At 41.1% G+C, this 26,586-nt stretch overlaps 1 protein-coding gene across 4 annotated transcripts in view; it reads left to right on the top strand.

Annotated features, from left to right (window-relative positions):
- VLDLR (very low density lipoprotein receptor) overlaps nt 1–26,586 on the top strand; it is a 39,712-nt gene that overhangs the window by 5,256 nt on the left and 7,870 nt on the right. For all 4 annotated transcript variants that reach the window (XM_070742604.1, XM_070742606.1, XM_070742607.1 and 1 more), the window contains exons 2-11: nt 12,759–12,878; nt 15,681–15,803; nt 17,573–17,695; nt 19,609–19,983; nt 22,113–22,235; nt 22,838–22,960; nt 23,190–23,309; nt 23,395–23,520; nt 24,323–24,494; nt 25,948–26,172. In XM_070742604.1, coding sequence (XP_070598705.1) covers nt 12,759–12,878; nt 15,681–15,803; nt 17,573–17,695; nt 19,609–19,983; nt 22,113–22,235; nt 22,838–22,960; nt 23,190–23,309; nt 23,395–23,520; nt 24,323–24,494; nt 25,948–26,172 — 1,630 coding nt within the window. The remainder of the gene's footprint in view (nt 1–12,758; nt 12,879–15,680; nt 15,804–17,572; nt 17,696–19,608; nt 19,984–22,112; nt 22,236–22,837; nt 22,961–23,189; nt 23,310–23,394; nt 23,521–24,322; nt 24,495–25,947; nt 26,173–26,586) is intronic.

The raw sequence follows: 26,586 nt of genomic DNA, 5'->3' as shown, positions 1-26,586 counted from the left end.
AGGCTGGCGCCAGGCATTCAGTGGCGTGGTGGCCAGCCTGACCAGACAGATAGCACTTTAAGGCCCTCGTTGGCTGTGGTCTTAGTTGGGAACCTACGAGCCAACTGCCTTCTGGCTGGCTGGTCGATGGGGGTCTTCTTTTAGCTTTTGACCACATGGTCTAGACCAGTGGTAGGCAAAGTTGGCTCTTCTATGACATGTGGACTTCAACTACCAGAATTCCTGAGCTAGAATGATTGCCTCACAAATTCTGGGAGTTGAAGTCCACAAGTCACAGAAGAATCAACTTTGTCTACTGCTGGTATAGAGCAATGGTGGTAGAATAGCAATCTTGAACTCCGCACCAGTAGTGAGTTGCTACCGGTATGGTTGAGGATGGTGCACCGTAGCAAAATTTGTGTTGCACACGCAGCTTCTGTTCTCCTGCGCACGCACGTCCAGCATGTTCTTGTTTCTGTGCATGCGCAGGAAACAAATTATCGTGAGGAGACACATGTTTGAGAGAGATTTTGGTGATTTTTTGCTTTTGCGCATGTGCAGAAGCAAAAAAAAAATAGCTGAAATCTCTCGCATGTGTCCCCCCATGAGATTGTGCTTCATGCGCAGAAGCAAAAACACTGGGACGCATGTGTGCGCATGCAGGAAAAGCAAAGCTGCACATGCAGCGCACAGGTAGCAGTGGTAATGGGAATCCGTCCTTGCCCCCCTGAGCATATAAGTCCAATTAATAAAATAAATAAATAAAATCTTGCACGCCTCTTTCAATTCCATATCCAGCGCATCTTGGAACGCGTGCACCAAGAGCCATTCGGACCAGTCCTGCACCTTCCCTACCACTCTTCTAATCTCCCATGCTAGTTCCTTGACTGGGCGCCCAGCTTGCTTCAACTTTTGGATTTGTTCCTCAGCATCTACCTGCTGGGCCTTGTCGCAAAATCTGACCCTCCTCAACTGGATAAAGTCATCCGTGTTGCCCAGCTCAGGCGCTGCTTCATCATGGAGCTCAGCCACCCATTCTGCTGCTTCTCCCTCATTCATTCCTTAGGTTATCTTGTCAATCAACTGTCTATCTGTCTGGTAGTGGTCCCCATAGTCATCAGTAGGAATCATGCTGGTTAGGGAATTCTGGGAGTTTGAAAAACACTGCTTTAGAATCACTCCCTCATTCTCTAGGGCAGTGTTTCCCAACCTTGGCAACTTGAAGATATCTGGACTTCAACTCCCAGAATTCCCCAGCCAGCCAATGCTGGCTGGGGAATTCTGGGAGTTGAAGTCCAGATATCTTCAAGTTGCCAAGGTTGGGAAACACTGCTCTAGGGATATACAGATTCATCCATTGCCTTGCATTTGTACCATTGTTCTAGTAATTGTCCACTTCCCTTTACTCGTGAAACAGCAAACTCTGTGACAAGAGATTTTCAGAGAGAGAAATGAAAGCCACCTCATAGTTTCATCTCACATTGCAAGCTGTATTTATTCATAGCCCTGTACTCTAAAACAAGTAAAGTTAAAGTGCGGATTGTGCACTTGACAAACTTTCTGTCTGCTGGTTGGGATTATTCCAATTAATTACACATTCACAGCTTTACACATCAGGGGAAGAAAGATCAAGACTAGGTCCTTATATGTGCTGCTCAGCCTATATAAACACTTATTGACTTTCTTCTACAGTTTTTGTAATTTAAATTTGGTTTTGACAAGCACACTCCACAAGAGTGGCATTTAAGGAATGCTATTTAAATTGTGGAGGTTAATGCATTCGCTTTCTATTCAGGGAGAAGCAGAGATCTCACTCTCAGCCTTAATAACGATCAATTTTGTAACAAGCTTATATATTATGACAAAAGATGTCTATCCTTGTGTGAATGCCTAAACTTTAATTTTATTCGCATCTACCTAATGCTTTACTCAAGAGAGAGGTTGCCAATATTTTAAAAGTGTAAACTTCTAATGTTTTAAAACTTTAAAAACTCCTTAATCTTGGTTTCATGAGGTGGGATTGTCCATTATAAATTTTCCCAGATCTCTATGCTTCAGTTCTGAGAAATAACCACAAATACTCCTTAACTTGCATCTTGTAACAGTTCAAAGTTATAATGGCACTGAAAATTATTTTTACTAATCCTTACACTTATGACCAAAGCAATATCTCCGTGGCCATGTGATCAAAATATGGACACTTAATAATAAGCATGTACTTACAATGGTTGCAGCATCTTGGGATCACATGATTAACATTTGCAAGATTCCCAGTTGGCTTTTGGACAAGGAATGCCAATGGGATTTGCTTAAGGACTGTGATTCATTTAAGGACCACAGTGATTTGCTTATCAACCATTGCAAAAAAGGTCACAAAATTGGACACAATTGCATCATTCTATAATGGAAGTTCTTGTCCTCAATTATGGTCACAAATTGAGAACTACCAGTATGATCTCTGTTTACCTTTTCCTAAGTACTTGGTGTGCAAGAAAAATCTTAAGAAGACTCTCAAGGTCCTGGACCTTGCCAAAAATCAGCTTAAAGGCAACCTGCTGTTTTAGTGAGTGCTAAAAATAAATACAGCCTTGTTGACCTTCTGGTGACAAAAGTAAATATCTACATGATGCAACGAATTAGGAAAGGCTTGCATCATGCTGTGTACTTCCTTGGCCTTTAAGATATTAAATTTGAAGGAATTCCAGACAGATAACAATGACTGAAAACCAGGTCTTATTGTATTTCGTTCAGATTATCTTAATAGGGGATGACAGTGTTTCCCAACCTTGGCAACTTGAAGATATTTGGACTTCAACTCTCAGAATTCTGGGAGTTGAAGTCCAGATATCTTCAAGTTGCCAAGGTTTGGAAACACTGAGTTACAGTATAATAGCTCTTAATTATGCCATGGGTGTAGAAAGTCCTAAACACAATCCACCCTAAGTTTCGCTGTATTAAAAAACATTTTTTATTATTATGGTTATGATTATTATGCCCAGTGAGCCGCAGGTGTTGACTGGATTTGGCATTTTTATCTACCTATTGAATTCTTCCCAAGGACTTGAAATAATCAGATGTTTATGTTTACTTGGTGTTACAGATATTGTTGTAGGATATAAGTTGCTCCAAATAAAACTACCTTTTGCAATTGATGGTGATTTTGTTAATATCAATAGTGTTTCGAGCCACACTCCAGATATTTTGTGATTCCACCCAAGGCACCTGTTACCATTATCTTCACTTTCTTTTGCCATAATTGTTCTATTTCTATTTGCAGGGTTTTGTATTTTGTGAGTTTTCTCTAGATATTTCTCTTCTTTTCTGCGGACTGTGACAACTGCCACGTCAACTATCCAGACTATTTTGCCTTTTTTTAAAAATTGACAGTTGTTAAGTTTGGGGAGTTATGTGGCAGGTTTATCTGCTTGAATTTTAATATTGTTTGTCGCACGGTCAACCAGATGTTTAGACTGGGTTTGACATTTTTATCCACCTATCAAGGCCTTCCCGAGGTGGTATTATTTCACTTTTTATGGATTACACCCTAGGTAGCTCTTTTTCTGCCAGTGCTATATAGGTAAGATATGAGCAAGCAGTAGCTCTTCCACCCCAAGGAAGTGAAACTTGTAATTTTGCTATATTAGAAGGACTGTTGCCTCCATGGTGGATATGTGCTTCTATTTTATCTGTCAGATGTCTCAGTTTAATCTCTGGTATCTTCATATGGAATGGGAAGTTTTGTCATAAGTGATTCTGTAAAACTGCTGTCAGTTTGAGATCACTAATCAGTGATCTAAAATTGCCAAGGCAATTTTATTTTAGTCTCTTGGTATGGTGAAACAATAACAATAACAAATTACTGAAAACCCACCTATGCCGCCAGGCTTGGGGAAAATAACTGACCCTTAGCTGTTTCATTTTGTATATGGTTTAATTGGATGGTATGACTGTTTTTTTTATAATGGGTTTTTTTATAATTGTTTTTAATATTAGATTTGTGCTTTGAATTCTGTTGTGAGCCGCTCCGAGTCTTCGGAGAGGGGTGGCATACAAGTCTAATAAATTATTATTATTATTATTATTATTATTATTATTATTATTATTATTGCAGATATCAAGTATCCATGTGATATGGAATTGTGTCCTTGATAAATTTATTGCGCTTATTAACAGAATAATAGAGTTGGAAGGGAACTACAACCTTCTGCTCAGTCGGGATAATAATAATAATGATGATGATGATGGCAAACCTTTTTTCCCTTGGGTGCCAAAAGAGTGTGGGTATATGCGTGAGTGCCCATACCCATCATTCAATGCCTGGGAGGGCGAAAATCACCGCCACCAGAGGCCCTCTGGTGGCCAGGAACAGGCTGTTTTCCCAACTTCTGGTGGACCTAGTAGGCTCGTGTTTTGCCCTCCCCATGCTCCAAAGGCTTTCCTGGAGCCAGGGGAGGGTAAAAACGCCTTCCCCCATCCCCGTGGATGCTCTCTGGAAGCCAAAAACACCTCCCAGAGCCTCTGTGTGAGCCAAAAATCAGCTGGCCAGCACACTCATGCACATTGGAGCTTAGCTAGGGCAATGGCTCACATGCCAGCAGATACCGCTCCATGTGCCGCCTGTGGCACCCGTGCCATAGGTTCGCCATCACTGCCCTATACCCATGATGGTGAAGCTATGGCACGTATGACACAGGTGGCATGCGGAGGGCACACGAGGTGTTGCCCTGTATCAGCTCCAGGGCACATGTGTGTGCTGGCCAGCTGATTTTCAGCCTTGGAAAAAGGCCATTTCACCCTCCGACGCTTCAGGAAAGCTTCCCTGAAGCCCCAGAGACAAAAACAAAATCACCCAACGGAGAAACCGGAAATTTGGAAAAATACACTTCCAGTTTGTCCGTTGGGTGTTTTTTTCAACTTCAGGCAGTGTTGGGTTTATACCCGTTCAGTCCAGAGTGCTGCACCATAGGAACTCAACTGATACAATTTTCGGCAATTTTTTTCTGGCGTCTCCGCATCGGAAGAATCCCGCCCGTCCGCCTTCGTCTTAATGCTGACCTTTATTCTTCATCCGAAGCACAGCTGAGAAGCTCCTTCTCAGGAGACACCGAGAAACAATTGTCAAAAATTTCATAATCAGCGGCCTTGTACCAGTGCAGCTCTCTGGACTGCATTGGTAGGAACCTACCACTGCTTCCAGGTCTTCAGAAAGGCCTGTGCACATTTGTGGGGTGGCAGCAAGGGGGGGGGGGTTGTATGCATGTATAGGCAGAAGAAAGGGGGGTGGGCATGTGAATGCATGCTAGAATACCCATACACCCTTTTGGCACACAACCCCAAAAAGGTTCGCCTTCACTGCCCTATGCCCAGGGGTAGGCAAAGTTGGCTCTTCTATGACTTGTGGATTTCAACTCCCAGAATTCCTGAGCTAATCATGCCAGCTCAGGAATTCTGGGAGTTGAAGTCCACATGTCCTAGAAGAGCCAACTTTGCCTACCACTGCCCTATACCATTTCAGACAAATGGTGGTCCAATTTATTTAAATCCTCCACTGTTGGATCACCCACAACTTCTGGAAGCAAATCATTCCAATGATTTAATTGTTATGTCGGGAAATTTCTCCTTAGTTCTAGATTGGTTTTCTTCTTGATTAGTTTCCATCCTTTGCTGCTTCTTCTACTTTCAGATACTTTGGAGAATAGGTTAATCTCCTCTTCTTTGTGTCAGCTTTTCAGATATTGGAACACTGCTATCATGTCATCCCTTGTTCTTCTTTTCATTGAACGACATGTGCAGTTGCTTCAACCGTTCTTTCTATATTTTAGCCTCCAGCCCTCCAATCATTTTTGTTGCTCTTCTCTGCACTCTTTCTCACAATCTTTTTTACACCATGGTGACCAAAACTGGATACAATATTCCAAATGTGGTCTTATCGAGGCATTATAAAGTGGTATTAAGACTTCACATGATCTTGATCTTATTTCTCTGTTAATGCAGTGTAGCTTTGTATTGGTCTTTTGGGCAGCTGCTGGCTTATATTTAAGTGATCGTTCATCAAGAATCTAATCACAGTTGCTTCTATTGAGCCAAGTACCACATATACTAGTGATGGCAAACCTTTTTTTCCTCGGGTGCCTAAAGAGCATGCGTGTGCGCTATAATGTATGCGTGAATGTCCACACCCATAATTCAGTGCCTGGGGAGGGCAAAAACAGCTTCCCCCGTCATCCTGGAGACCTTCTGGAGGCTGGAAATGGCATGTTTTGGTGGACCCAATAGGCTCGTGTTTCACCCTCCCCAGGCCCCAAAGGCTTCCCTGGAGCTGGGGGAGGGTAAAAACACCCTCCTCCATCCCCCCAAAGCTCTCTGGAAGCCCAAAATGTCCTCCCAGAGCCTCTGTGCAAGCCAAAAATCAGATGGACAGTCCACACATGCATGTTAGAGCTGAGCTAGGGCAACAGCTCGTGTGCCAGCAGATATGGCTCTGCGTGCCACCTGTGCCACCCATGCCATAGGTTCGCCCTCACTGATCTATACTATATTTGTGAGTTTGTTTTTTCTTCCCTAAATGTAGAACCATTTGTACCATTGAATTTGATTTTGTTAGATAGGGCCCAGTGTTCAATTCTGTCAAGATCCTTCTGTATCATGAGCCTATATTCTGGAGTGTTGGCTATTCCAACTAGCTTGGCATCATCTGCAAATTTGATGAGTTCCCCACTAGCCTCTCATCTAAATTATTGATGGAGTACTGGGCCTAAGACAGAGCTTTGGAGTTCCCCATTGTATACTTCCCTTGAGGTAGATGAAGTTCTATTAAGGATTACATGTTGACTGGTTTGTCAGCCAGTTATGAATCCTTCTGATGGTGATACTGTCTAATAATCCACATTCTCCTATCTCTGTAAGGGCAAACCTATGGCATGTGTGCCAGACATGACATGCAGAGCCCTTTCTGTGGAGAGTTGCCCCAGTCCATTTCTCCATTGCGTTTCACTCAATCAATTCCAACTTCAAGTTGGAATTGAGTGAACTTTTTCACTCACGCACTTCACAAATGGGTGAGATGGGATCCCGTTGCAATGCAACCCTAAGTCATCCCCGCTTGGCAAAGAAAAGCAATTTCTTTTCCTACGGAACTGCCTGTATTGGGATGCCCTGCCTCCCTGCCAGTCAGCTGGGCTTCTTCAGACACTTAGCTTGCAACCTATTGGCTCCACCCCACCCTCAGCGAGTAGTGTGCTAAAGTTCAGCCAGGCTCCTTGAGAGATGGAATTTTCAGGGGGCCGATCAAGCATCTGGGCTAGCTTGTTACACAAACATTCATTCTCGACTTTGAGATTCCTAGCTGCAGTGGGCAGCAAAGGTAGGTACATCTGTTGGTATGTCTGGGTATAGCTAGGCTATGAGACCTTCAACATAAACTGAGCAGAGATTAAAGAAGAGTGTGGCTGTATGATACAGCCAATAATGACACAGACGTAGTATGCTGAATAAGTATTATTTACATATATACATAAAGCAGAAATAATCTACAAACCGCACATAGCAAGCACTAAGCAAAATACACTCCCCCCTCAAGGCAAAGGCAAAAGGTGAATGAGCAATCCAGCATCATTGTCAGGAGGGAGTACTGGCGCCCTCTTATGGCTAACCAGCCAAAAACCTTAAAATCATATTACAACTGTAAATATATAAACTACAATAGGCAGTTTAACAGACATGGCAATCCCAAATAACCATGTACCATGTACTAACAACATCCCCCTGTGCCAATCCAGCAGACAAAACAGGAAAAAGGGGCGGAAAGAAACAATCCCATTGCCAAGGTACGCGTGGGTCGGAGGGGGGCAGAAATTCCAACGTCAGCCTCCTGATGCGGGGCTTTGGGCGAAGGCTGGAAAGAAGCGCCACTGGCTTGCTTACGTTCTCAGTCCCCAGTCGAGCTTGATGCAGGTAGCAATGCAGCTCACATTGCCCTTTCCAAGCCTGCTGTCTGTGAAGTTGGCCTGGTGAGGGCTGGCTTTTTGCCCAGCTTTGTCCAGCTGTTGTGTGTGGGGGGGGATGGACAGGGGCCGGGGAGGAAACCTGCATCAAGCTAAACTGCGAAAGCTGGCTGCGAGAGGAAAATAAGCTGGGTGAGCCAGACTTTTGTTTATTAGATATTTTTCTTTATTAGATTTCTATGCCACCCTTCTCGAGGAGACTCAGAGCGGTCTACAACTTGGATGCTTCCCTAGTCCCCAAAGGAGCAACCTCGCATTGTCCCTTTTCTGCTAGCCCCATTCTTCGCACAGGATCACCCAGCAGCCGAAAGGGAAAGGGAGAAGGGGGCAGCGTTCCTGCATGCTACCATTTCTGTGTGCTGACTCCGCTGTTTCCTTCTTTGCATGGGAACTCCAGGCAGCGGGAACGGAGCACGCAGGAACGCCGCCCTCTTCTCCCTCTCTGTTGCTGCTTCTGGGACTGCGTTAGCACACACAAATGGCAGCTCTCCACTGCTGCTTCCGGGACTGCATTAGTACACAGAAAGGGTAAATGGGTGAACAGTGCAGTCAGGCGGTAGGGAAAGCAAGTAGGATGCTTGGCTGCATAGCTAGAGGTATAACAAGCAGGAAGAGGGATATTATGATCCCGCTATATAGAATGCTGGTGAGACCACATTTGTAATACTGTGTTCAGTTCTGGAGACCTCACCTACAAAAAGATATTGACAAAATTGAACGGGTCCAAAGACGGGCTACAAGAATGGTGGAAGGTCTTAAGCATAAAACGTATCAGGAAAGACTTAATGAACTCAATCTGTATAGTCTGGAGGACAGAAGGAAAAGGGGGGACGATTGAAACATTTAAATATATTAAAGGGTTAAATAAGGTCCAGGAGGGAAGTGTTTTTAATAGGAAAGTGAACACAAGAACAAGGGGACACAATCTGAAGTTAGTTGGGGGAAAGATCAAAAGCAACATGAGAAAATATTATTTTACTGAAAGAGTAGTAGATCCTTGGAACAAACTTCCAGCAGACGTGGTAGATAAATCCAAAGTAACTGAATTTAAACATGCCTGGGATAAACATATATCCATCCCAAGATAAAATACAGAAAATAGTATAAGGGCAGACTAGATGGACCATGAGGTCTTTTTCTGCCGTCAGATTTCTATGTTTCTATGTTTCTATGAAAGGGTAGCACGCAGGAATGCCCCCCCCCCTTCTCCCTCAAGTTGTTGCTTATGGGACTCGGGAAGCATCTGGGTCCGGCTCACAAAGCTTCTCTTCCCTCTCACAGCCAGTTTTCCCAGTCTGGTTTGATACAGGCTTCCTCCCCAGGCTCCCATCCTTTTACCCCCTCTGACAGCTAGACTAAGTTAAGCAAAAAGCCAGCCCTCGCCAGGGCCTAGCTTCACCGACAGCAGGCTTGCAAAGGGCAATGTGAACTGCATTGCTGCCTGTGTCATGCTAGACTGGGAAGGGAGAACGTGAGCAAGCACCGAGGAGACTGCGGAGGAGGGAAGCCAGGCAAAAGGGTGAGCAGCGGGCATCTGCAGCATGTCAGGCCTGGCAGACTTTCTAAGCACGCTTAAAGCAGGGAGGGAGGGGGGAGAGAGCAAGCCGATCCAATCTCATAAAGTTATATCAGGGCTAGCTGCAGTGTGTTCTCTCTCCCTCTAAATAAAGACAAAAGTGATGAGTAACAAACAAGTAACTTGAGAAATGGCTGAGATTGGAAGTGAAATGTTTATCAAACTCACTCTCTCTCTCTTTCTCTCTCTCTCTCTCTCACACACACACACACACACAAAATAAACCAGGTTGGATCTTTCTTTCCTGCCACCCCACCCCTCCCCACCCACCAGAGACCTCTGGATTCGCTCTCCAACCCTGCCTGTCTTATACAGGCACCACCCACATGAGTGATGTAGACTTCGCCATGCCCACTCAGTCACATGACCACCCCAGCCACGCCCACCAGGTGATTAGGAAGAACTGGTTGTTAAATTGCCATTTCGGTGCTTTGCGATAAATAAGTGGGTTTTGGGTTGCAGTTTGGCTACTCAGCTCCTAAAAGGTTTACCATCCTATCTAGTAGTAGGTTGTGGTCTATTTTATCAAATGTCTTTCAGAAGGCCAAGTACATTTCATCCACAGCATTTCTCTGATTTGCTAATTTTGTCATTTTGTCAAAGAAGGCAACAGACTTCTCTGGCGTGATCTATTTTTCACCATTTTTGCCATCATGGGCATAGGCCATGTTTTTGTAGAAAGCAATAAAATACAAAGGACAATCTTCACTTTAACCAATACCTTACACCAGGGGTCTCAAACTCGTGGCCTGAGGACCAACTGCGGCCCTCGGGACAATAGTTTGTGGCTCCCACCTCAATATCAAAGTTTAATGTTAGTGCGGCCTGAGTTTGATACGAATGGCACTTTTCAGTGTTGTGTGCGAAGCTGAATGTGGTTTATTCAATCTTCTATATCTGCATTATTATTATTATTATTATTATTATTATTATTATTATCATCATTTTCATTTTCATTTATTTATTGCTGATTTATTTATTATTTTCTTATGAATTTGTTAATTTATTTTTATTTTTTAACACAAAATAAGATGAAAAAAATTAAGACATTTGATAACATTGGAATGTTTTTGTAAGAGCTTTTCTTGTGGAAAACCTGATGTGGCCCAGCCTCACCCAGACTCTGCCTCCAGCGGCCCCCCGGGTAAATTGAGTTTGAGACCCCTGCCTTACACGCACATCTTCATTATGTTAGTTTTACAGTGATAATATGAAGTTTGATTTTATTTAGATTCCTCAAGAGCTTGTATCCAAGGAGTTTTTTTGGTGGGTGGGATGAAGGAAAGGGTGGAGTTAGTAGTTCTTACACTAAAGCAAAGTCTGTCAAATACCGTAAGTGCTATCAACCCCAAAACATAATGCCAGAATAAGCAAGTCATTGGTACCTCTCCTAAATGCTTTGTATCCTCCATATCTAGACCTATTTGTTTCTTTTGAATTTTCATGAGTTTCTAGGTCTAAGTCAGTCTGTGGATATCTATAATTAAAATCTAAAAAGGGGTGGAAGCACCTCTTTCAAGATCAAAGAAGGGAACAGTTCTTAAGTATACCAAGACAATATATTTGATGTCCAATTTATATTTGCACAACAGTGTTGCAGCTGTATTTTTTCCTCAGGTGCAGTTTGCTTTCAGCATCAGAAGATAAGTTCTTAAATACTTTTATGTTTAATCTTTCAAAATGACCTCTTGGTTTTTAGTATTTTCTGCTAGAGTACTTGAAGTACAATTTTGCAAAACAGTTCCCCCATTTTTGTACCGATCACTGACAAATTACTGTATGTTACTGGATTCCTTACTTGGCGCAATTTACTTTCCCATTGCTGAGAAAAGAAAAAAAATAGCTTTTTTAAAAACTTCAATAATTTGTTATCTTTATTCCAGGATGAATGGGGCACTTTATAAAATATAAATCTTCTTAAAATCCAGGAGTAGGCAGAAGATATATTTAGATTTACTTATTTGTCCTTTGGATGATGTTTCAGTTTATGTTCTGAAATAGCTTTTTCTCGACAGATGTGGAAATAAATGATTTAACTTGAATATCTGAATAAAATTGATTTTCTAAATAAGATCAATTTTCCAAATTGAAAGAAAGATTATTTGAATCAGATTTTGCTTGATTTACATAAGTCTAACGGTTCGTTCATAATTAACTCTAATTTTCTTCTCTTACTCGATAGTCATTTCCAGTACTTGCAAATATTCTCTGCATTTTTTTACAAATACATAATTGCAATGTTTATTTGCTCAGTGATCAGCCAAAATACAATTACGTTTTATAAAATTTCTCAAAAGTAATTAAAACCTTTCCCCTCAAATGACATGTCATTTTCTCATCTCTGGGAGTTTTATAAAATTTTGAGACTGGGTACTAACCATTTCTTATACTCAGAAGTGGGTTACTGCCCGGACGGAAGGGGGGGGATTCAGTGGGGTAGTGAAAATGGAGCTCCACCCCAGAGCACCCAATTTGCACTGAAAGATATTGAAAGAAAATGCATAAGCCACACCCACAGTGTAGTAGTAAAAAATTTTGTAGCCCTTCACTGCTTGTACTGTATGTACAAGTTTAGAATTTAGAATGGAAATTCTATTGGTTTGGGAAAAGCTTAGTCTGGGATCTCCAAATATTTCATAGATATGTTTTTCAGTGTTGCATATAAGATTCCTTAATAGATTAATACCTCACCTAACTCATTTTTAAAAGAGTTTAGGTATCTTCACTTGGAAATGGGGTGATCTAGAATTGCTGTATAGATAAATAAATAGAAGTAGGTACATATGCCTCCATCCATATGTGATGCTGTTTTATAAAAATGCTTTAAATAGTAAGTCTCTCCAAATTTCCTTATATTATCTCATATTGATTATTTGCCCAACATATAGATTCTACTAATCTTTAAAAATAGCTTCGTCAGTCTTAGCCTAAATCAAATCTAATAAATAATAATAATAATAATAATAATAATAATAATAATAATAATAATAATAAATAATGTATGAGAGCTTCTCCTTTTTCAAAACTGCAGTATTAACTGAGATGCATGAAGAATTGCATTTTAGGAGCAACCACTTCATAATCACTTTTAAAACTTTATTTTAGTTCCTAGATGACTAGAATTGTCATCCTTAAACTTTGACATGTTCTGCTGCTGCAATGTCTATTGCATCTAATTATAATCTATTTCTTGATTCAAGGTACAAGGGTAACGTGTGATGAATCACAATTTCAATGTCACAATGGCCGCTGCATAACTCTGCTGTGGCGATGTGATGGAGATGAAGACTGCTCTGATGGCAGTGATGAACTAGCATGCGGTAAGCTTGACATGGTAACTGACCCAGTCTCTTAGTAGTAGGGTTTGGGTTTTGTATGTGTCTTTGAGTCATCTTAACTCTGATAACTTCCTGGACAAGTCCCTACAGTTTTATTGGGAAGGTTTTTCAGAAGTGGTTTTGCCATTTCCTCCTTCCGAGAGTTGAGAGAGTGACTGACCCAAGGTGACTCAGCTGGCTTTGTGCCTGAGGTGGGACTATCACTCACACTAAACTAGCTCAATCCTATTAGTAAGATATTCTTATAAGTAGTTCAGCATAGCTCTGACAGCCAGCCAGAAAGAACAACAGTTATAACAATAGTGGTTCAAACTTTAAGAAGGGTTATCAAAGCATCTAACCATGTAAAGCAACTATGAGAATAGTAGCCATAATCTAAATAGTTTAGGATAAGAATGCTAGTTATATCAAGAGTTTCATACTGACCTTGATATTGAAGCCCACAAGCAGAACTGGGCTTCTTTCATTGCCATTTCTTTGACCGAATTAGACAGAAAGAGCAGACATCTAAAAATCTACCCACAATTGCTACAAAAGCGTCTTTGCTTCTTAGTGTCTTTGCTTCTCAGACTCAATTAAAAAGGGTTCTGTGTCATGAGTTGAAGCTAATTTAGTTCTGCCCTTACCATTCTCCAGGATGCAGCTGGAAATGCATTATACTGAAAGTGTATGATTTCCTCCTCATTGTAGATAGAAATAGAAGAATGGAACATGCATTTCCTTTTTTTAAAGGGTCATACCGTGTTTCCCCGAAAATAGGACATGTCCTGAAAATAAAGCCTAGTGAATGGGTGGGCGTGGCCAGCACAGGAAGCAGCTCTTTCCTGGTCACCTTAAGGCTGCTGGGCCCCTTAACCTTGCCCGTGGATCAGCTGATCCAGTGAAGGCCGAAAGTTCTGTCTCTCCAGCCACCTGGAGATATTTCCAGTGCACTCTTGCGAGCCCCAGCTTTTCCCACAGCGCTAGGCAACATTGCAGCCCCGTGCCCCTCTGTTCTGCAGCTCACCTTGTGGCTGGGGAGCAAGCGGCGACTACAACTTTCACTCCCTGAGTGTTGCTTAGGCTTCTGCTACAATGAGGCAGAAAGCCATGCGGCCCATCGGAATCGTCCCCCCACCCTTCTACTTGGCGGCTGCTGCTTGTAAAAAGGACAGGCAATTGGGGGAATCACCTGCTTACAATAGAAGCAAAGGGCGGCCTGTCCCTTTCAGTGATTAAATGTCTGTGTATGAGAGAGGGGGGGGGGGGGGAGAGAGAGAGAGAGATGATGGTGTTGTGTCCAGAAACTCAGTGTAAAAAAAAACTTATCACGAGTTTGAGAAGTTTGATTGAACTTGCGAGAAATTTTCTTTTACAATGGGCTTTTCCTGGACAGAAAGGCAAGGAATATGATGGAGCTACAAGTGTCAGGTAGGAACCACATCTCATTGCCCAACATTTCCCACTTGCCAGAAATGAGTCTCTGTGACGCTCATCACGCCACTGCCATTACCTCGTGGAGCAAGACTGCCAGACTTGTTGTGAGCACTACTATGAGGCAGCCCTACAGTTTGTGCATACAACATAACAACAAGCCTTGCAGAGCCCTGCTCTACGAGGTGGTGGTGGTGAGTCAGCCACTCGGCCAGTGCCAAGAACGTGGTGGTTGGGGGAGGGGGGAGGTGACAGCAATGGGACATCCAGTCCCACATTCACTGCCTAGTGCACCCCCAGAATAATAAGACCCACACTCCCCAATAATAAGACCAAGGCCACATTTCGGGGTTGAAAAAATATAAGGCCCTGTCTTATTTTCAAGGAAACAGTAGAAGTTCCTATTCCACATAGTGGCTTTTCCATGATGCTGTTAGACTCTTGTTATAATATTATCTAATATCTAGTATACAGAACTATGGCTGTGTTATCTAAGCATTGTGGGAGGTTAATTATATTTGTCTGTAGGAGCTAAAAACCTAGAGTTTGACAATACCTTTTCCAACTAACAAGTAATTTTAAAGGTATTTATGGTATAAAAGAGTTTAACAACAATATTGGGCGAGAACTCGCTGTACACATAAGTTTCAGGCTATTGCTAAAAGCCTCAAAAATGGGTTTTGAATAAATTGTTAACTAAATAGGCACTTACATATCTGTCTTGTATTTATTTTTATCCTGCCCTTATTATTTTTTTACAAATAACTTTAAGGCAGTGAATATATCCAACATATCTTTCTCCTATTTTTCCCACAAAAACAATCCTGCAAGATGGGTTGGGCTGAAACAGAGTGACTGACCCAAAGTCACCTAGTTGGCTTTTATGACAATAGCAGGACTACAGCTCGCAATCTCCCAGTGTCTACCCTGGTGCCTTAACAACTAGACCAAACCAGCTCTCATATGTAATCTGTATCTTCATATCCAATCTGAGAAGCTCCTTATCTCACCTCAGTTTAAATCCTACATCAGTTTAGCCGATCTTTAAATCTGTAAATTTTAGCTCATGAAAACATATGCCTTTTAATAATACCTGCTAATAAAAAAGGTGCCATCAGATTCTGTTTAGTAACTAGGATAAAATTGGCTGTGACTTTCTGAGAAATAAAGCTGTCCCAGGAATTAATTTTTTTAAAAAATCTGATTCTTACTTTTCCAAGTCATAGGTCTGCTATGCTACCAAATAGGGGAGAGGCTTTGAACAGTTCTGGAAGGGAAAATTTGAAATAACTTACGTAGAGCACTTGAATCTGTGTAGCAGAGTTCTTCCTGTATTTTAGGCAAATTTAACAAAACATTACTCTTATACAGTGAAGAAGACATGTTCTGCAGAAGATTTTGTTTGCCAGAATGGGCAGTGTATACCAAACAGGTGGCAGTGTGATGGAGATCCTGACTGTGAAGATGGCTCCGATGAAGGTTCTGAGATTTGCTGTGAGTAAGCTGATATCTATGCTGTACCATCTTCCCTTTTAAAGACAGAACTAAACTTGCCTATTCATCAATACATAATTCATTATGTCAGTAAAGGTCTGTTGTTAGATTTATTGTCCCTCCTTTCCTTCAGAATTCACATAACTCCTCTAAATTTTTCTACCCCCTATGACAGTGTTTCCCAACCTTGGCAACTTGAAGATATTTGGACTTCAACTCCCAGAATTCCTCAGCCAGCGAATGATGGCTGGGGAATTCTGGGAGTTGAAGTCCAGATGTATTGAAGTTGCCAAGGTTGGGAAACACTGCCCTATGACAGTGATGGCACAGGTACCACAGGTGGCACGCGGAGCCATATTTGTTGGCACATGAGCCATCACCCTAGCTCAGCTCCAACATGCATGTGTGTGCTGGCCAGCTGATTTTTGGCTCACACAGAGGCTCTGGGAGGACGTTTTTGGCTTCCAAACAGCCTCCGGGGGGATAGGGGAGGGCGTTTTTACCCTGCCCCTGGCTCCAGGAAAGCTTTTGGAGCCTGGGGAGCACGAAACACAAGCCTATTGGGCTCACTAGAAGTTGGGAAATAAGCTGTTTCCGGCCTCCAGAGGGCCTCCGGGGAGTGGGGGAAGCTGTTTTCGCCTTCCCCAGGCATTGAATTATGGGTGTGGGCACTCACGCATGTGCAATAGCATGCGTGCATGCTCTTTCGGCACTCGAGGAAAAAAAGGGTCGCCATCACTGCCCTATGACATTCTTCAGATTGACCCACAGATAACAGATAGGTAGGCCGGAAATCATTTCGGGTTCAAACTTCTATGGCATTATTCAATCAAAATAACTTCTTTCAATTGATAGTACAGCTTCACCATTCTAATGTTCTTCAGATTACTTGGTGATGCAAATTTTGTTTGTTTCACTGTCAAACTTTGAGACCACCGATCTCATTCACAGAATTGGAAGAGACCAGACTGAAAATAGTATTTGAGTAACTTTGAAGTTAACAGGAGAGACGATAGCAATAACGATATTTTGTTTTATGATGGAGAGAAAAACAACCACTAAATATGATTATGTATAAATCTTAATAACCTAAAAAAACTGACAGACCCTGAAGAGAATCTCTACTTGGTATAATTAGTTCTGATAGCTTATTATTTTAAATGTCTATCACACATTTCAAATAGATTCATACAATACTGTATTATATGAAAAAATGTTCTCACCATAGAAATTATCCCAAAGTATCCTGAAATAATTAGCATAATGCTTCGTGGCTTATTTGTCTCTGGATGAGCAATTTTTGCACTTCTGTAGCAGATAATACGCACAGGATTGTGTAGCTTTGCTTCCATGGTTAAAACTGTAAAGAAGTTGCAAACACCATCATCTAAATGAAGGAGGAAAAACTTTTTGGGGATTGAAGGTAACATTTAATAGTTTGGAGGTAGACTAATAGGACAAAATGTTATGAGTATGGAATATACAAAGGTTGAGTTAATTTGGGAATTCTCCTAAATATTTTAGATATATTTAATTTGGGAATTTTCCTAAATATTTTAGATATATTTTACAGGTATGTTTGACCCCAGAATTGTGAGAAGCTGCTGCAACTTTCAAATGGTTGTGGCAGATGGGGCTCTAGGGAGTTTGAGAAAAGGGTTTGTGACTCTGCATATAGGTCACCCTTGATTTGAACAAATGCTCTGACTCCTCAGACTTAACTGTACTCAAAAAGCACCTAAGCAAACTCTTAATCACTTCTCAAATAGATAGAAGAAAATGTCCGCTAGGTGAAATCAGCTGTGGTCCCCTATCAACTCAATGCATTCCTGTATCCTGGAAATGTGATGGAGAAAACGACTGTGGTAGTGGTACAGATGAAGAGGGCTGTGGTAAGGCATAAGCATTTATTTATTATTTATTTATTTATTAGACTTCTATGCCGCCCAATCCCAAAGGACTCAGGGAGGCTTACAACAACAATAATATACAGTAAATACAATATAAATAGATACAAAACGATAGAAAGAAGTTGAACGTTATCTAAGACTAAAACATTATCTAAAACTAAAACCCCATGAAAAAAATTATTATAAAAAGGACAGTCATTTTACTGAGGATGAAAGGGCGGGTTTAGCTGTGCCATAATGTCGCCATAAAAATTAGAAAGTGTTTAGCTATGTTAATAGATTCTGAATGGAGATATTATTCTCCCTTCTTTATTTCATGTAACTCCAAAAGTAAACATTGCTTTGGTTCTCTTGAGTCGGTGTTAATTCTTGAACTAGTCCCTACAGTTTACTCGGCAAGATTTCAGAAATGATTTGTCATTGCCTCCTTCCTAGGGCTGAAAGAAAGTGGCTGGCTCATAGCCAGCTGTCTGGTTCTGTTCTTAATGCAATGTGACTAGAACTCAGTGTCTCAGTTTTTAGCCTCCTGCTTTAACCACTACATTAAACTAGCTAAGAGTGTAATTATGGCTTGCCAATTTCCCATTAATGTTTTGAGGAACTGTGACATCTTAAGGAGATACGACATTAATTTTAAACAGTGCCTAATATAGCAAGGACGTTATCTTAAATATTACATAAAATGGGTCTACTATATGAGGCCTAAACCACTTGAAATAAAATTAAAATACAATGCTATGTCCATTATAACTAAGTTCTTCTTTCAAAATACTATTCTATAGTAGATTAAGCTGTCCTAAAAACGGACATTTTCACTGTATGGGACAGATAGAACATAAATTCGGCATTTTCATCAGTCATGCAGTTTATGTGTTGCATACAGTTCCTCCAGTATCTAGTAGCTTGAACCATGCTAAGCTTTGATTGCTGAAATGTTAGAATGCTAGATTAAATGGCAGCTTGGGCACAGACATAGAAACTAATCTGACCAGGATAGCAGTACAGTGGTACCTGTACCTACAAACACCTCTAGTTACGATCTTTTCTAGAAAAGAACCAGGTGTTCAAGATTATTTTGCCTCTTTTCAAGAACAATTTTCCACTTACAAACCCGAGCCTCTGAAACTGTAACCGGAAAAGTCAGGGAGGAGCCTCTGTGGGGCCTCTCTAGGAATCTCCTAGGAGGAAACAGGGCCGGAAAAGTCAGGAAGAAGCCTCCGTGGGGCCTCTCTAGGAATCTCCTGGGAGGAAACAGGGCCGGAAAAGGCAGGGAGAAGCCTCCATGGGGCCTCTCTAGGAATCTCCTGGGAGGAAACAGGGCCGGAAAAAGCAGGGAGAAGCCTCCATGGGGCCTCTCTAGGAATCTCCTAGGAGGAAACAGGGCAGGAAAAGTCAGGAAGAAGCCTCCGTGGGGCCTCTCTAGGAATCTCCTGGGAGGAAACAGAGCCGGAAAAGGCAGGGAGAAGCCTCCATGGGGCCTCTCTAGGAATCTCCTAGGAGGAAACAGGGCAGGAAAAGTCAGGAAGAAGCCTCCGTGGGGCCTCTCTAGGAATCTCCTGGAAGGAAACAGGCCGGAAAAGGCAGGGAGAAGCCTCCGTGGGGCCTCTCTAGGAATCTCCTGGGAGGAAACAGGGCCAGAAAAGGCGGGGAGAAGCCTTCGTGGAGCCTCTCTAGGAATCTCCTGGGAGGAAACAGGGCCTCTACCCTCCTTGGTTTCAGTGGTTTCCCCAATCGCATGCATTATTTGCTTTTACATTGATTCCTACAAACTTTTCTACTTAAGGACCTGGTCATGGAATGAGTTAAGTTCGTAAGTAGAGATACCACTGTATTCTGTTTACGTTTTTTAAAGGCAGCACTGTTTGCTAAATCAAATTATTTCAATTATTCCCTAGCCAACATAACATGTAACCCTGAAGAATTCACATGTGCTAATGGGCAGTGCATCTCAAAATACTTCGCCTGCAATGGGCAGGAGGACTGCAGTGATGGGACCGATGAGGAAGGCTGCGCCACGTCTACGTGTGGAGCAGGGGACTTCCAGTGCGAAAGCGACGTCTGCATCCCAGTTCACTGGGTGTGCGATGGGGAAGCCGACTGCACCGACAGGTCGGACGAATCTCCGGAACAGTGCGGCCATCAGCCAATCCAAACCGCGAAATGTGGGGACAGTGAAATGCTTTGCGATTCGGGGGATGAGTGTTTTCACAAGAAATGGCGCTGCGATGGCGATACGGACTGTAAGGATGGAAGCGATGAAATCAATTGCCGTAAGTAAGAAGCTGTCACTTGGCAGCAGAGGTTTTACTGGAAGCTGAAATGCTTTTTAAAAATTTATTAGACTTGTTTCCCACTTTTCCTTCAGTAGCTTAAGGCAAAGTGCATAGCCTCTTTTTTTACCTGCAAAAACATAAGATCAGCTGGGTTGGGATAGTAATTTGTTTAAGGTTTTCTTACAAACTTTCATGGAGGCAGAGCTATAACTCAGGACTTTCCAGTTAGAGCCGCACCTTAGGCAGTGCTCATTATTTTCACCCTAAAACAGAATTTTAACAAAAAAGTAAATAGTGACAGAATCATAAGGCTCTGAAGAAAAATGTTATTGCTTCTATACATTGATCTTGAGAAGTACAAACATTTAAAACATCTCTGCCTATTGTTTTGGTTCAGAATGGATTTCTACAGGAAACCCAAATAACTTATTGGGGCAAAACATTTCAATGGATCCACAAAGAGTTATGCTTTCAATGAATTTATTTGTTGTAGTTTTCAGAAGTCTTTGTAAATATCATTGACTGTATTTTAATTTTCCAGAATTTTGTAATAATAAACCTAGTAGCTAATACCAGGAATTGATTAAGTTTATACGTAAAATCAATTTATATCATTGAAGTACAGTTTAGAAGCAACATGAATCATTATTGGTGGTTGGGTTTTCCAGTTAAGTAAAAGGACATGACTAATTTGGTATTATCATCCAAGACAGCAAACTATGATAATTTGCTAATCTTTTAGTTAATACTATCTGGAATAATACAATTTATGTTATGCAGTTATAGGAGTGGTGTTACCGATCAAAAATCTCCATAATTCTGATTATCATAAGACATTTAAAATGAATTCTGGGATGAGATTCATCATGTTCAAATCCAAATAATCTTCCAAGAATGTTTTAACTTTCAAGTACTGTATACAAGTGTTCTATCATGGTGAAAAGATTGTTTGGTGTATATATATTATTTTTAAAAAATTTAAACTTTAAAGATGTTTTGTGATGTTGAATTATATCCCAAAGTTTCAGTATTTGACTGTTATTCAATCCAACAATTATGGCTATATCTCTGTTTTATTGGGATAGCTAAAATATGTACCGTATTTTTCGAAGTATAAAATGCACCAGAGTATAAGATGCACCTTAGTTTTTGGGGAGGAAAATAGGGAATCTGGCTAGGGTTCTTAGTCTGGTCAGCTTCAGCACATTATTTTATCCCCTGGTTAGGGCTTTAAAAAAATTATTTGGAGAGAGTAACAATGAAAGAGCTTGCAAGCCAGTAAGAGCTGGGAACATCATTAGCACCTGGAAAGAAACACTTGGAGCAAGTAGAGAATGAAAAAAAAATACAAAGACTTAGGGCTTGGAAAACATTCTTCACAGAGAGGAACAATAAAGAGCCTGCAAGGTAAGAGCTGGGAAGAGTATTAGCAGCTAGTTAGGCCTGGAAAAAAAGCTACATTCAGAGTGTAAGACGCACCCAAATTATCAGCCTTTTTAGGGAGGGAAAAGGTGCATCTTATACTGTACTCCGAAAAATAAGGTTTTTGTTTTAATTTTTTTGTGCTGCTCCGAGAAAAAAACATTAATTTTAAGAAAAGTTCCTTTTTTAGTAAATTAAGTAGATACACTATTCAAATTTTCTTAATGGTTTGAATTTAAGGGACATAGATATTTTATGAATGACCGAACCTGACCTATTTAGAACTCAGTTGGTATTGATAATCATTCTTTTTACAAAATATATTTTGTAGATTTTCACTTATTTTTCAGTCTCTTAATTCCACCAAATTAATTCTGTTCCCATCATGTGTAGTGAATATCTTTGTCCTCAACATTCAAGTCCTTGGAAAAGGAGATAAAAAGCCAAAAACTTGTGTTTATATCATTTCCAAGGTTCTGCAGAATGATGGTACACTTTTAAATGTGTACTTGAGATACGTATTAGATATTAATTTCTTAAGTCAGATATAAATGTCACTCTGATCCCAAGGAATCTCATATTAGCACATAGAAGACATTGAATTGTCTAACGAATAAATTGTTTCAAATGATTGGCTTGAATAGCTGATCACCAGTACTTATTTGATAGAAGTGTGGTCCTTAAACAGTATCTCCTCTATTCAGCTTCCCGGACCTGCAGACCTGATCAATTCAGATGTGAGGATGGCAACTGTATACATGGAACCAGACAGTGTAATGGTGTAAGAGACTGCGTAGATGGGACTGATGAAGTGAACTGTCATATTGGTAAGCAACGAGGACTTTACGCGTTTGAGATGTCAATATGTAACCTGAATATGTAGGAGCCATATTCCTCATGCCGTGTTCTAGACCAGGGGTGTCAAACTCAAGGCCCGTGGGCTGGATTTGGCCCATGATGTGGTCGGATCTGGCCCGCAAGGCCATCTTGGGAAATATGAAGTGCCATCCCGCATCACTTTGGCCCAGCTACCCAATGCAAAAAGGAAACATCAGGCTAGCATGGCGTTGGCCTGGTCTACCCACGCAAAGATGAAATATGCCAGCAGTTTGAGGAGTGGCATCAAGCTGGCCACGCCCACTCTGTCAGCCCCCCCCCCCCCCAGCCGTGATGTAGTCCTCGGTGAAATTGAGTTAGACACCCCTGTTCTAGAGAATCTTGCGGTAATTTCCATGATAAATTTCTTCAGTTGGTTATATTTGCTCCCTTTGAGACACTTCTATTACTGCAGCTCGATGTCACAACTTTCCTAATTTATCATAAATTAGTATTGATTGCCAGAAATGGATAATTGAATTATGCTGCAAAGAGGCACTAAGTTGAGCATGGAGCTATTTATCTAATTGTGGTTTTTCTTTCCATCCTCCAGTTAATCAGTGCAATGGACCTGGAAAATTCTTGTGTGGTAGCGGTGAGTGCATAGATTTCAACAAAGTGTGCAACCAGAAACAGGATTGCAGGGACTGGAGTGATGAGCCTCTCAACGAATGCAGTAAGTTGTAGTTAAGAAAGCCAACTATAAGTTAAAACATTTTTATCTGGTTCTAATGAAACAATTTCTCATCTCAAGGAACAATGTATTGTAATAGGCCATATTCCAATCCGGAAGTTCTATAGTTGCACACAGTTGTACAGTTTTCCCTCTTTGAAAAATTTGCATCACTGGTTCATCCAAATAAATAAAAAAATTGAATGGCATTACTAGTTCTTCTCCTTTCCAGATGTAAATGAATGTTTGGTGAACAATGGAGGCTGCTCTCACATCTGCAGAGATCTGGTTTTAAGTTATGAATGTGATTGTCCAGCAGGCTTTGAGCTGATAGACAGAAAAACATGTGGAGGTAAAGATCCTGAAAAAGAAAACATTTCTAAAGTTACCCTTTGTTCATATTATGTTGCAGCTATGAGTATCTTTTTTCCTCCTAGACATCGATGAATGCCAAAATCCAGGTATCTGCAGTCAGATTTGTGTCAATACCAAACTGGGCTATAAATGTGAATGTAGTCGGGGCTACCGAATGGATCCACAAACAGGAGTATGCAAAGCAATTGGTAAGTAGTTGGAAACAAATACCCAACTCAAATACAGTGATACCTTGTCTTACAAACTTAATTGGTTCTGGGACAAAGTTCTTAAAGTGAAAAGTTTGTAAGACAAAACAATGTTTCCCATAGGAATCAAGGGAAAAGCGATTAATGTGTGCAAGCCCAAAATTCACCCCTTTTGCCAGCCAAAGTGCCCGTTTTTGCGCTGCTGGGATTTCCTTGAGGTTCCCCTCCATAGGAAACCCCATCTCCAGACTTCTGTGTTTTTGTGATGCTGCAGGGGAATCCCAGCATCGCAAAAATGAGCGCTTCGCTGGCAATGGAAGTCCTGAGGTGGGGTTTCCCAGCGAAGGGAGCATCTGTGAAATCGCAGCATCGCAAACTCCACCTCCGGACTTCTGCCTCAGGGGAATCCCAGCAGTGCAAAAACAGGTGCTTCGTTGGCAATGGAAGTCTGGAAGTTTGTAAAAAGAGGCAAAAAAATCTTAAACCCCGGGTTTGTATCTCGAAAAGTTTGTATGACGAGGCGTTTGTAAGACGAGGTATCACTGTACTTTCACAGAGTCTTAGAAAGGCGTGATATCTCCAGAATTGCCAACTAGCATGGTCAGATATGAGAAGCTAATATGTCAAATTTGCATTGCTGACTCCTTCTGGAGTGTTATCAGCTGGCAATTTGGACTCTTGAGTACAAGGTTCCAGTTAAAGGTGGCTTGCAACTTTATTTCAAGAGCTTTTGGGAAGAGCTGTTTCTTCAGCAACTGGCTGTAGATTTTTATGCTAACTTTACACACATTTACTCTTGCAGGAGGAGAACCAAGTCTGCTTTTTACAAATCGTTGGAACATCAGGCAATTCGCTCTCGAAAGGCAGGACTACACCCAACTCATAGGAGACCTAAGAAATGTGGTTGCTCTGGATGCCGATATGGCTGAGCATAAAATCTTTTGGGCTGACGTTGGACCAAATGCAATCCTCAGGTAAACTAACTCTGTAAGCTCTTTCTGTGTGATGGTAAAAAACTTAACATATCTGCCATATCTTCAAAACCAATTTGTGGGTGTCAGTTGTTTATGATAAAAACAATTCTGATTCATGGTTAACATACAACCTCCTTGCTTCACTTGGGGGTGACCCTTGGACTCCCCAAGCTCATCCTACTGAAATTTAGTAACATATTTTCAATCTTTGCAGCTCAATTTTCTTTTTTAAAAGGGAATATAAAAGTAAGCATATCAATTTTTTAATAGCTTAAAGCACCTATTGTGAGTAGAGGGAGCAAGTCAATGCTCCTCTCCCAATTTAAAAAGAACTAAATAAATTGACCCTTCCACCTTCACTGTTTTGCCTTGGAATACCTTCCTTAATTCAGTCTCCAAACAAAAACAAATTCCTTCCACCCTTTAAAAGTTTGCGGCTTTTCTTAGAGGCGCTGTACAACATCTGATCTGCACCTAGGCCTGGTCAGTAGTCTGAAGTGGGCTATGTAACTCATTTATAGCTCTAGTTTTTATAGGTCCAAGCAGAGAGGGTAACATTTTGGTTTCTTCTTGGCAGTGGAGAGAAGGCAGCTGCTACTGATAGGACAGGATCTAAATAGTTCTGTGGAAAATGACATGCTTGGCTCTTAGCTGCCAGCAGACTGGGTTAATCTAAATCTGGACATGCCTGGCAAAACCTTGTGGCTTGCCTGAGCTGCATTGAGTGAAGACCGATTGTCTCGGACTGGACATAAAATATGTAATATGGTTAATGGATATAAATACACAAAATAATATTACAGTTTATGATCTTATGGGATCATATTACTAGCTGTCCAGAACCATGTGCCGCCCAAGGTCTACCTGATCTAAATAGAAACACCTGCAATGTTCTCCTTGCTTTCTCCTAAAATCTTGCTTTGTACCTAGCTTCCAAATGTCTTTTGCATTAACCAGCCATCATTCAATTCAATTCAATAGATTTGTATGATTGATTATTAGATTGAATTGAATTGAATTGAATTTGTACCTAGCTTCCAAATGTCTTTTGCATTAACCAGCCATCATGAAAATAAAAAAATAAGAATATGCCTTGTTTCAACAGCTGTTCTGTTTGATGAGCTCTGTATGCTGATCTAGGAGAACACTCTCCATAATAATTGTCTAGGTAAACTTTGAAAGCACCATAGAAGCTCTGGGCCAATTATATTCCTGACAAACTTTATCCTTAAAAGCCTTGTTTGTACACAACTATCTGGATTTTGTAGGAAGTAGTCTTGGTGGCAAACTTTTTTAAAAGGTAGGAAAAAATTGAACAGTGGCTAAACGTCCAGGCAAGATCTAGGATTAACTTAGAATCAGACATGACCTGTTCTTTGTGCCTTTGCCATCTGCTTAAATACAGGATGTTGCATTCCCTGGTGACTGCATTTAATGAAATGTTTCTCCCTAGTGCCTCAATTACTTCTAGTAACAAACCAGTGCAACATCGCCGGATTGTAGACAATGTGCCAAGTCCTGGAGGAATTGCTGTTGATTGGATTTACAAGAACATCTATTGGACTGATTCTTCCCTGAAGTCCATTTTGGTGGCCAGCCTCGATGGCATTAAAAGGAAAGTCTTATTTAACACTGACTTAAGTGAGCCAGCGTGTGTGGCTGTGGATCCACTTTCTGGGTAAGCCCATATTTACATACTTAATATGGAAGTATCTGAGTATTAATTCTGAGAATCTTTAAGCCTCTTTAGTAGACTTGTCCTTTATAAATAGACCCTCTTAAAATTAAATCACTCCTGGATTCCTGTGAGTCTGGAATCACATAATTTGAGGAGTGACACTGAAGGGTCTTCAGGGGAAGGATCCATGTAGCTCAGAAGAAATTCTAAAATGATTGTAATTTCACTTCAGAATCTCTTTCACAGCTGTGCTAACACCAGCAGTAATGTTGACAAAGACATAGCGGGAGGTGGCATAGTAAGAATTACTAGTTTGTAATATTCAATACTTGCCAGTGATGTCTACACATCTTAATTGAGTGCCTCTATTAATAACTGCTGAGAAAGCACTGTGTTTCTTTGGAACGTAGAACA

This window comes from Erythrolamprus reginae, chromosome 2 (genome assembly GCF_031021105.1).
Source record: "Erythrolamprus reginae isolate rEryReg1 chromosome 2, rEryReg1.hap1, whole genome shotgun sequence".
NCBI lineage: Eukaryota > Metazoa > Chordata > Lepidosauria > Squamata > Dipsadidae > Erythrolamprus > Erythrolamprus reginae.
The sequence above is the reverse complement of the archived record's forward strand: the minus strand, read 5'-3'. Positions and strand labels throughout refer to the sequence as shown.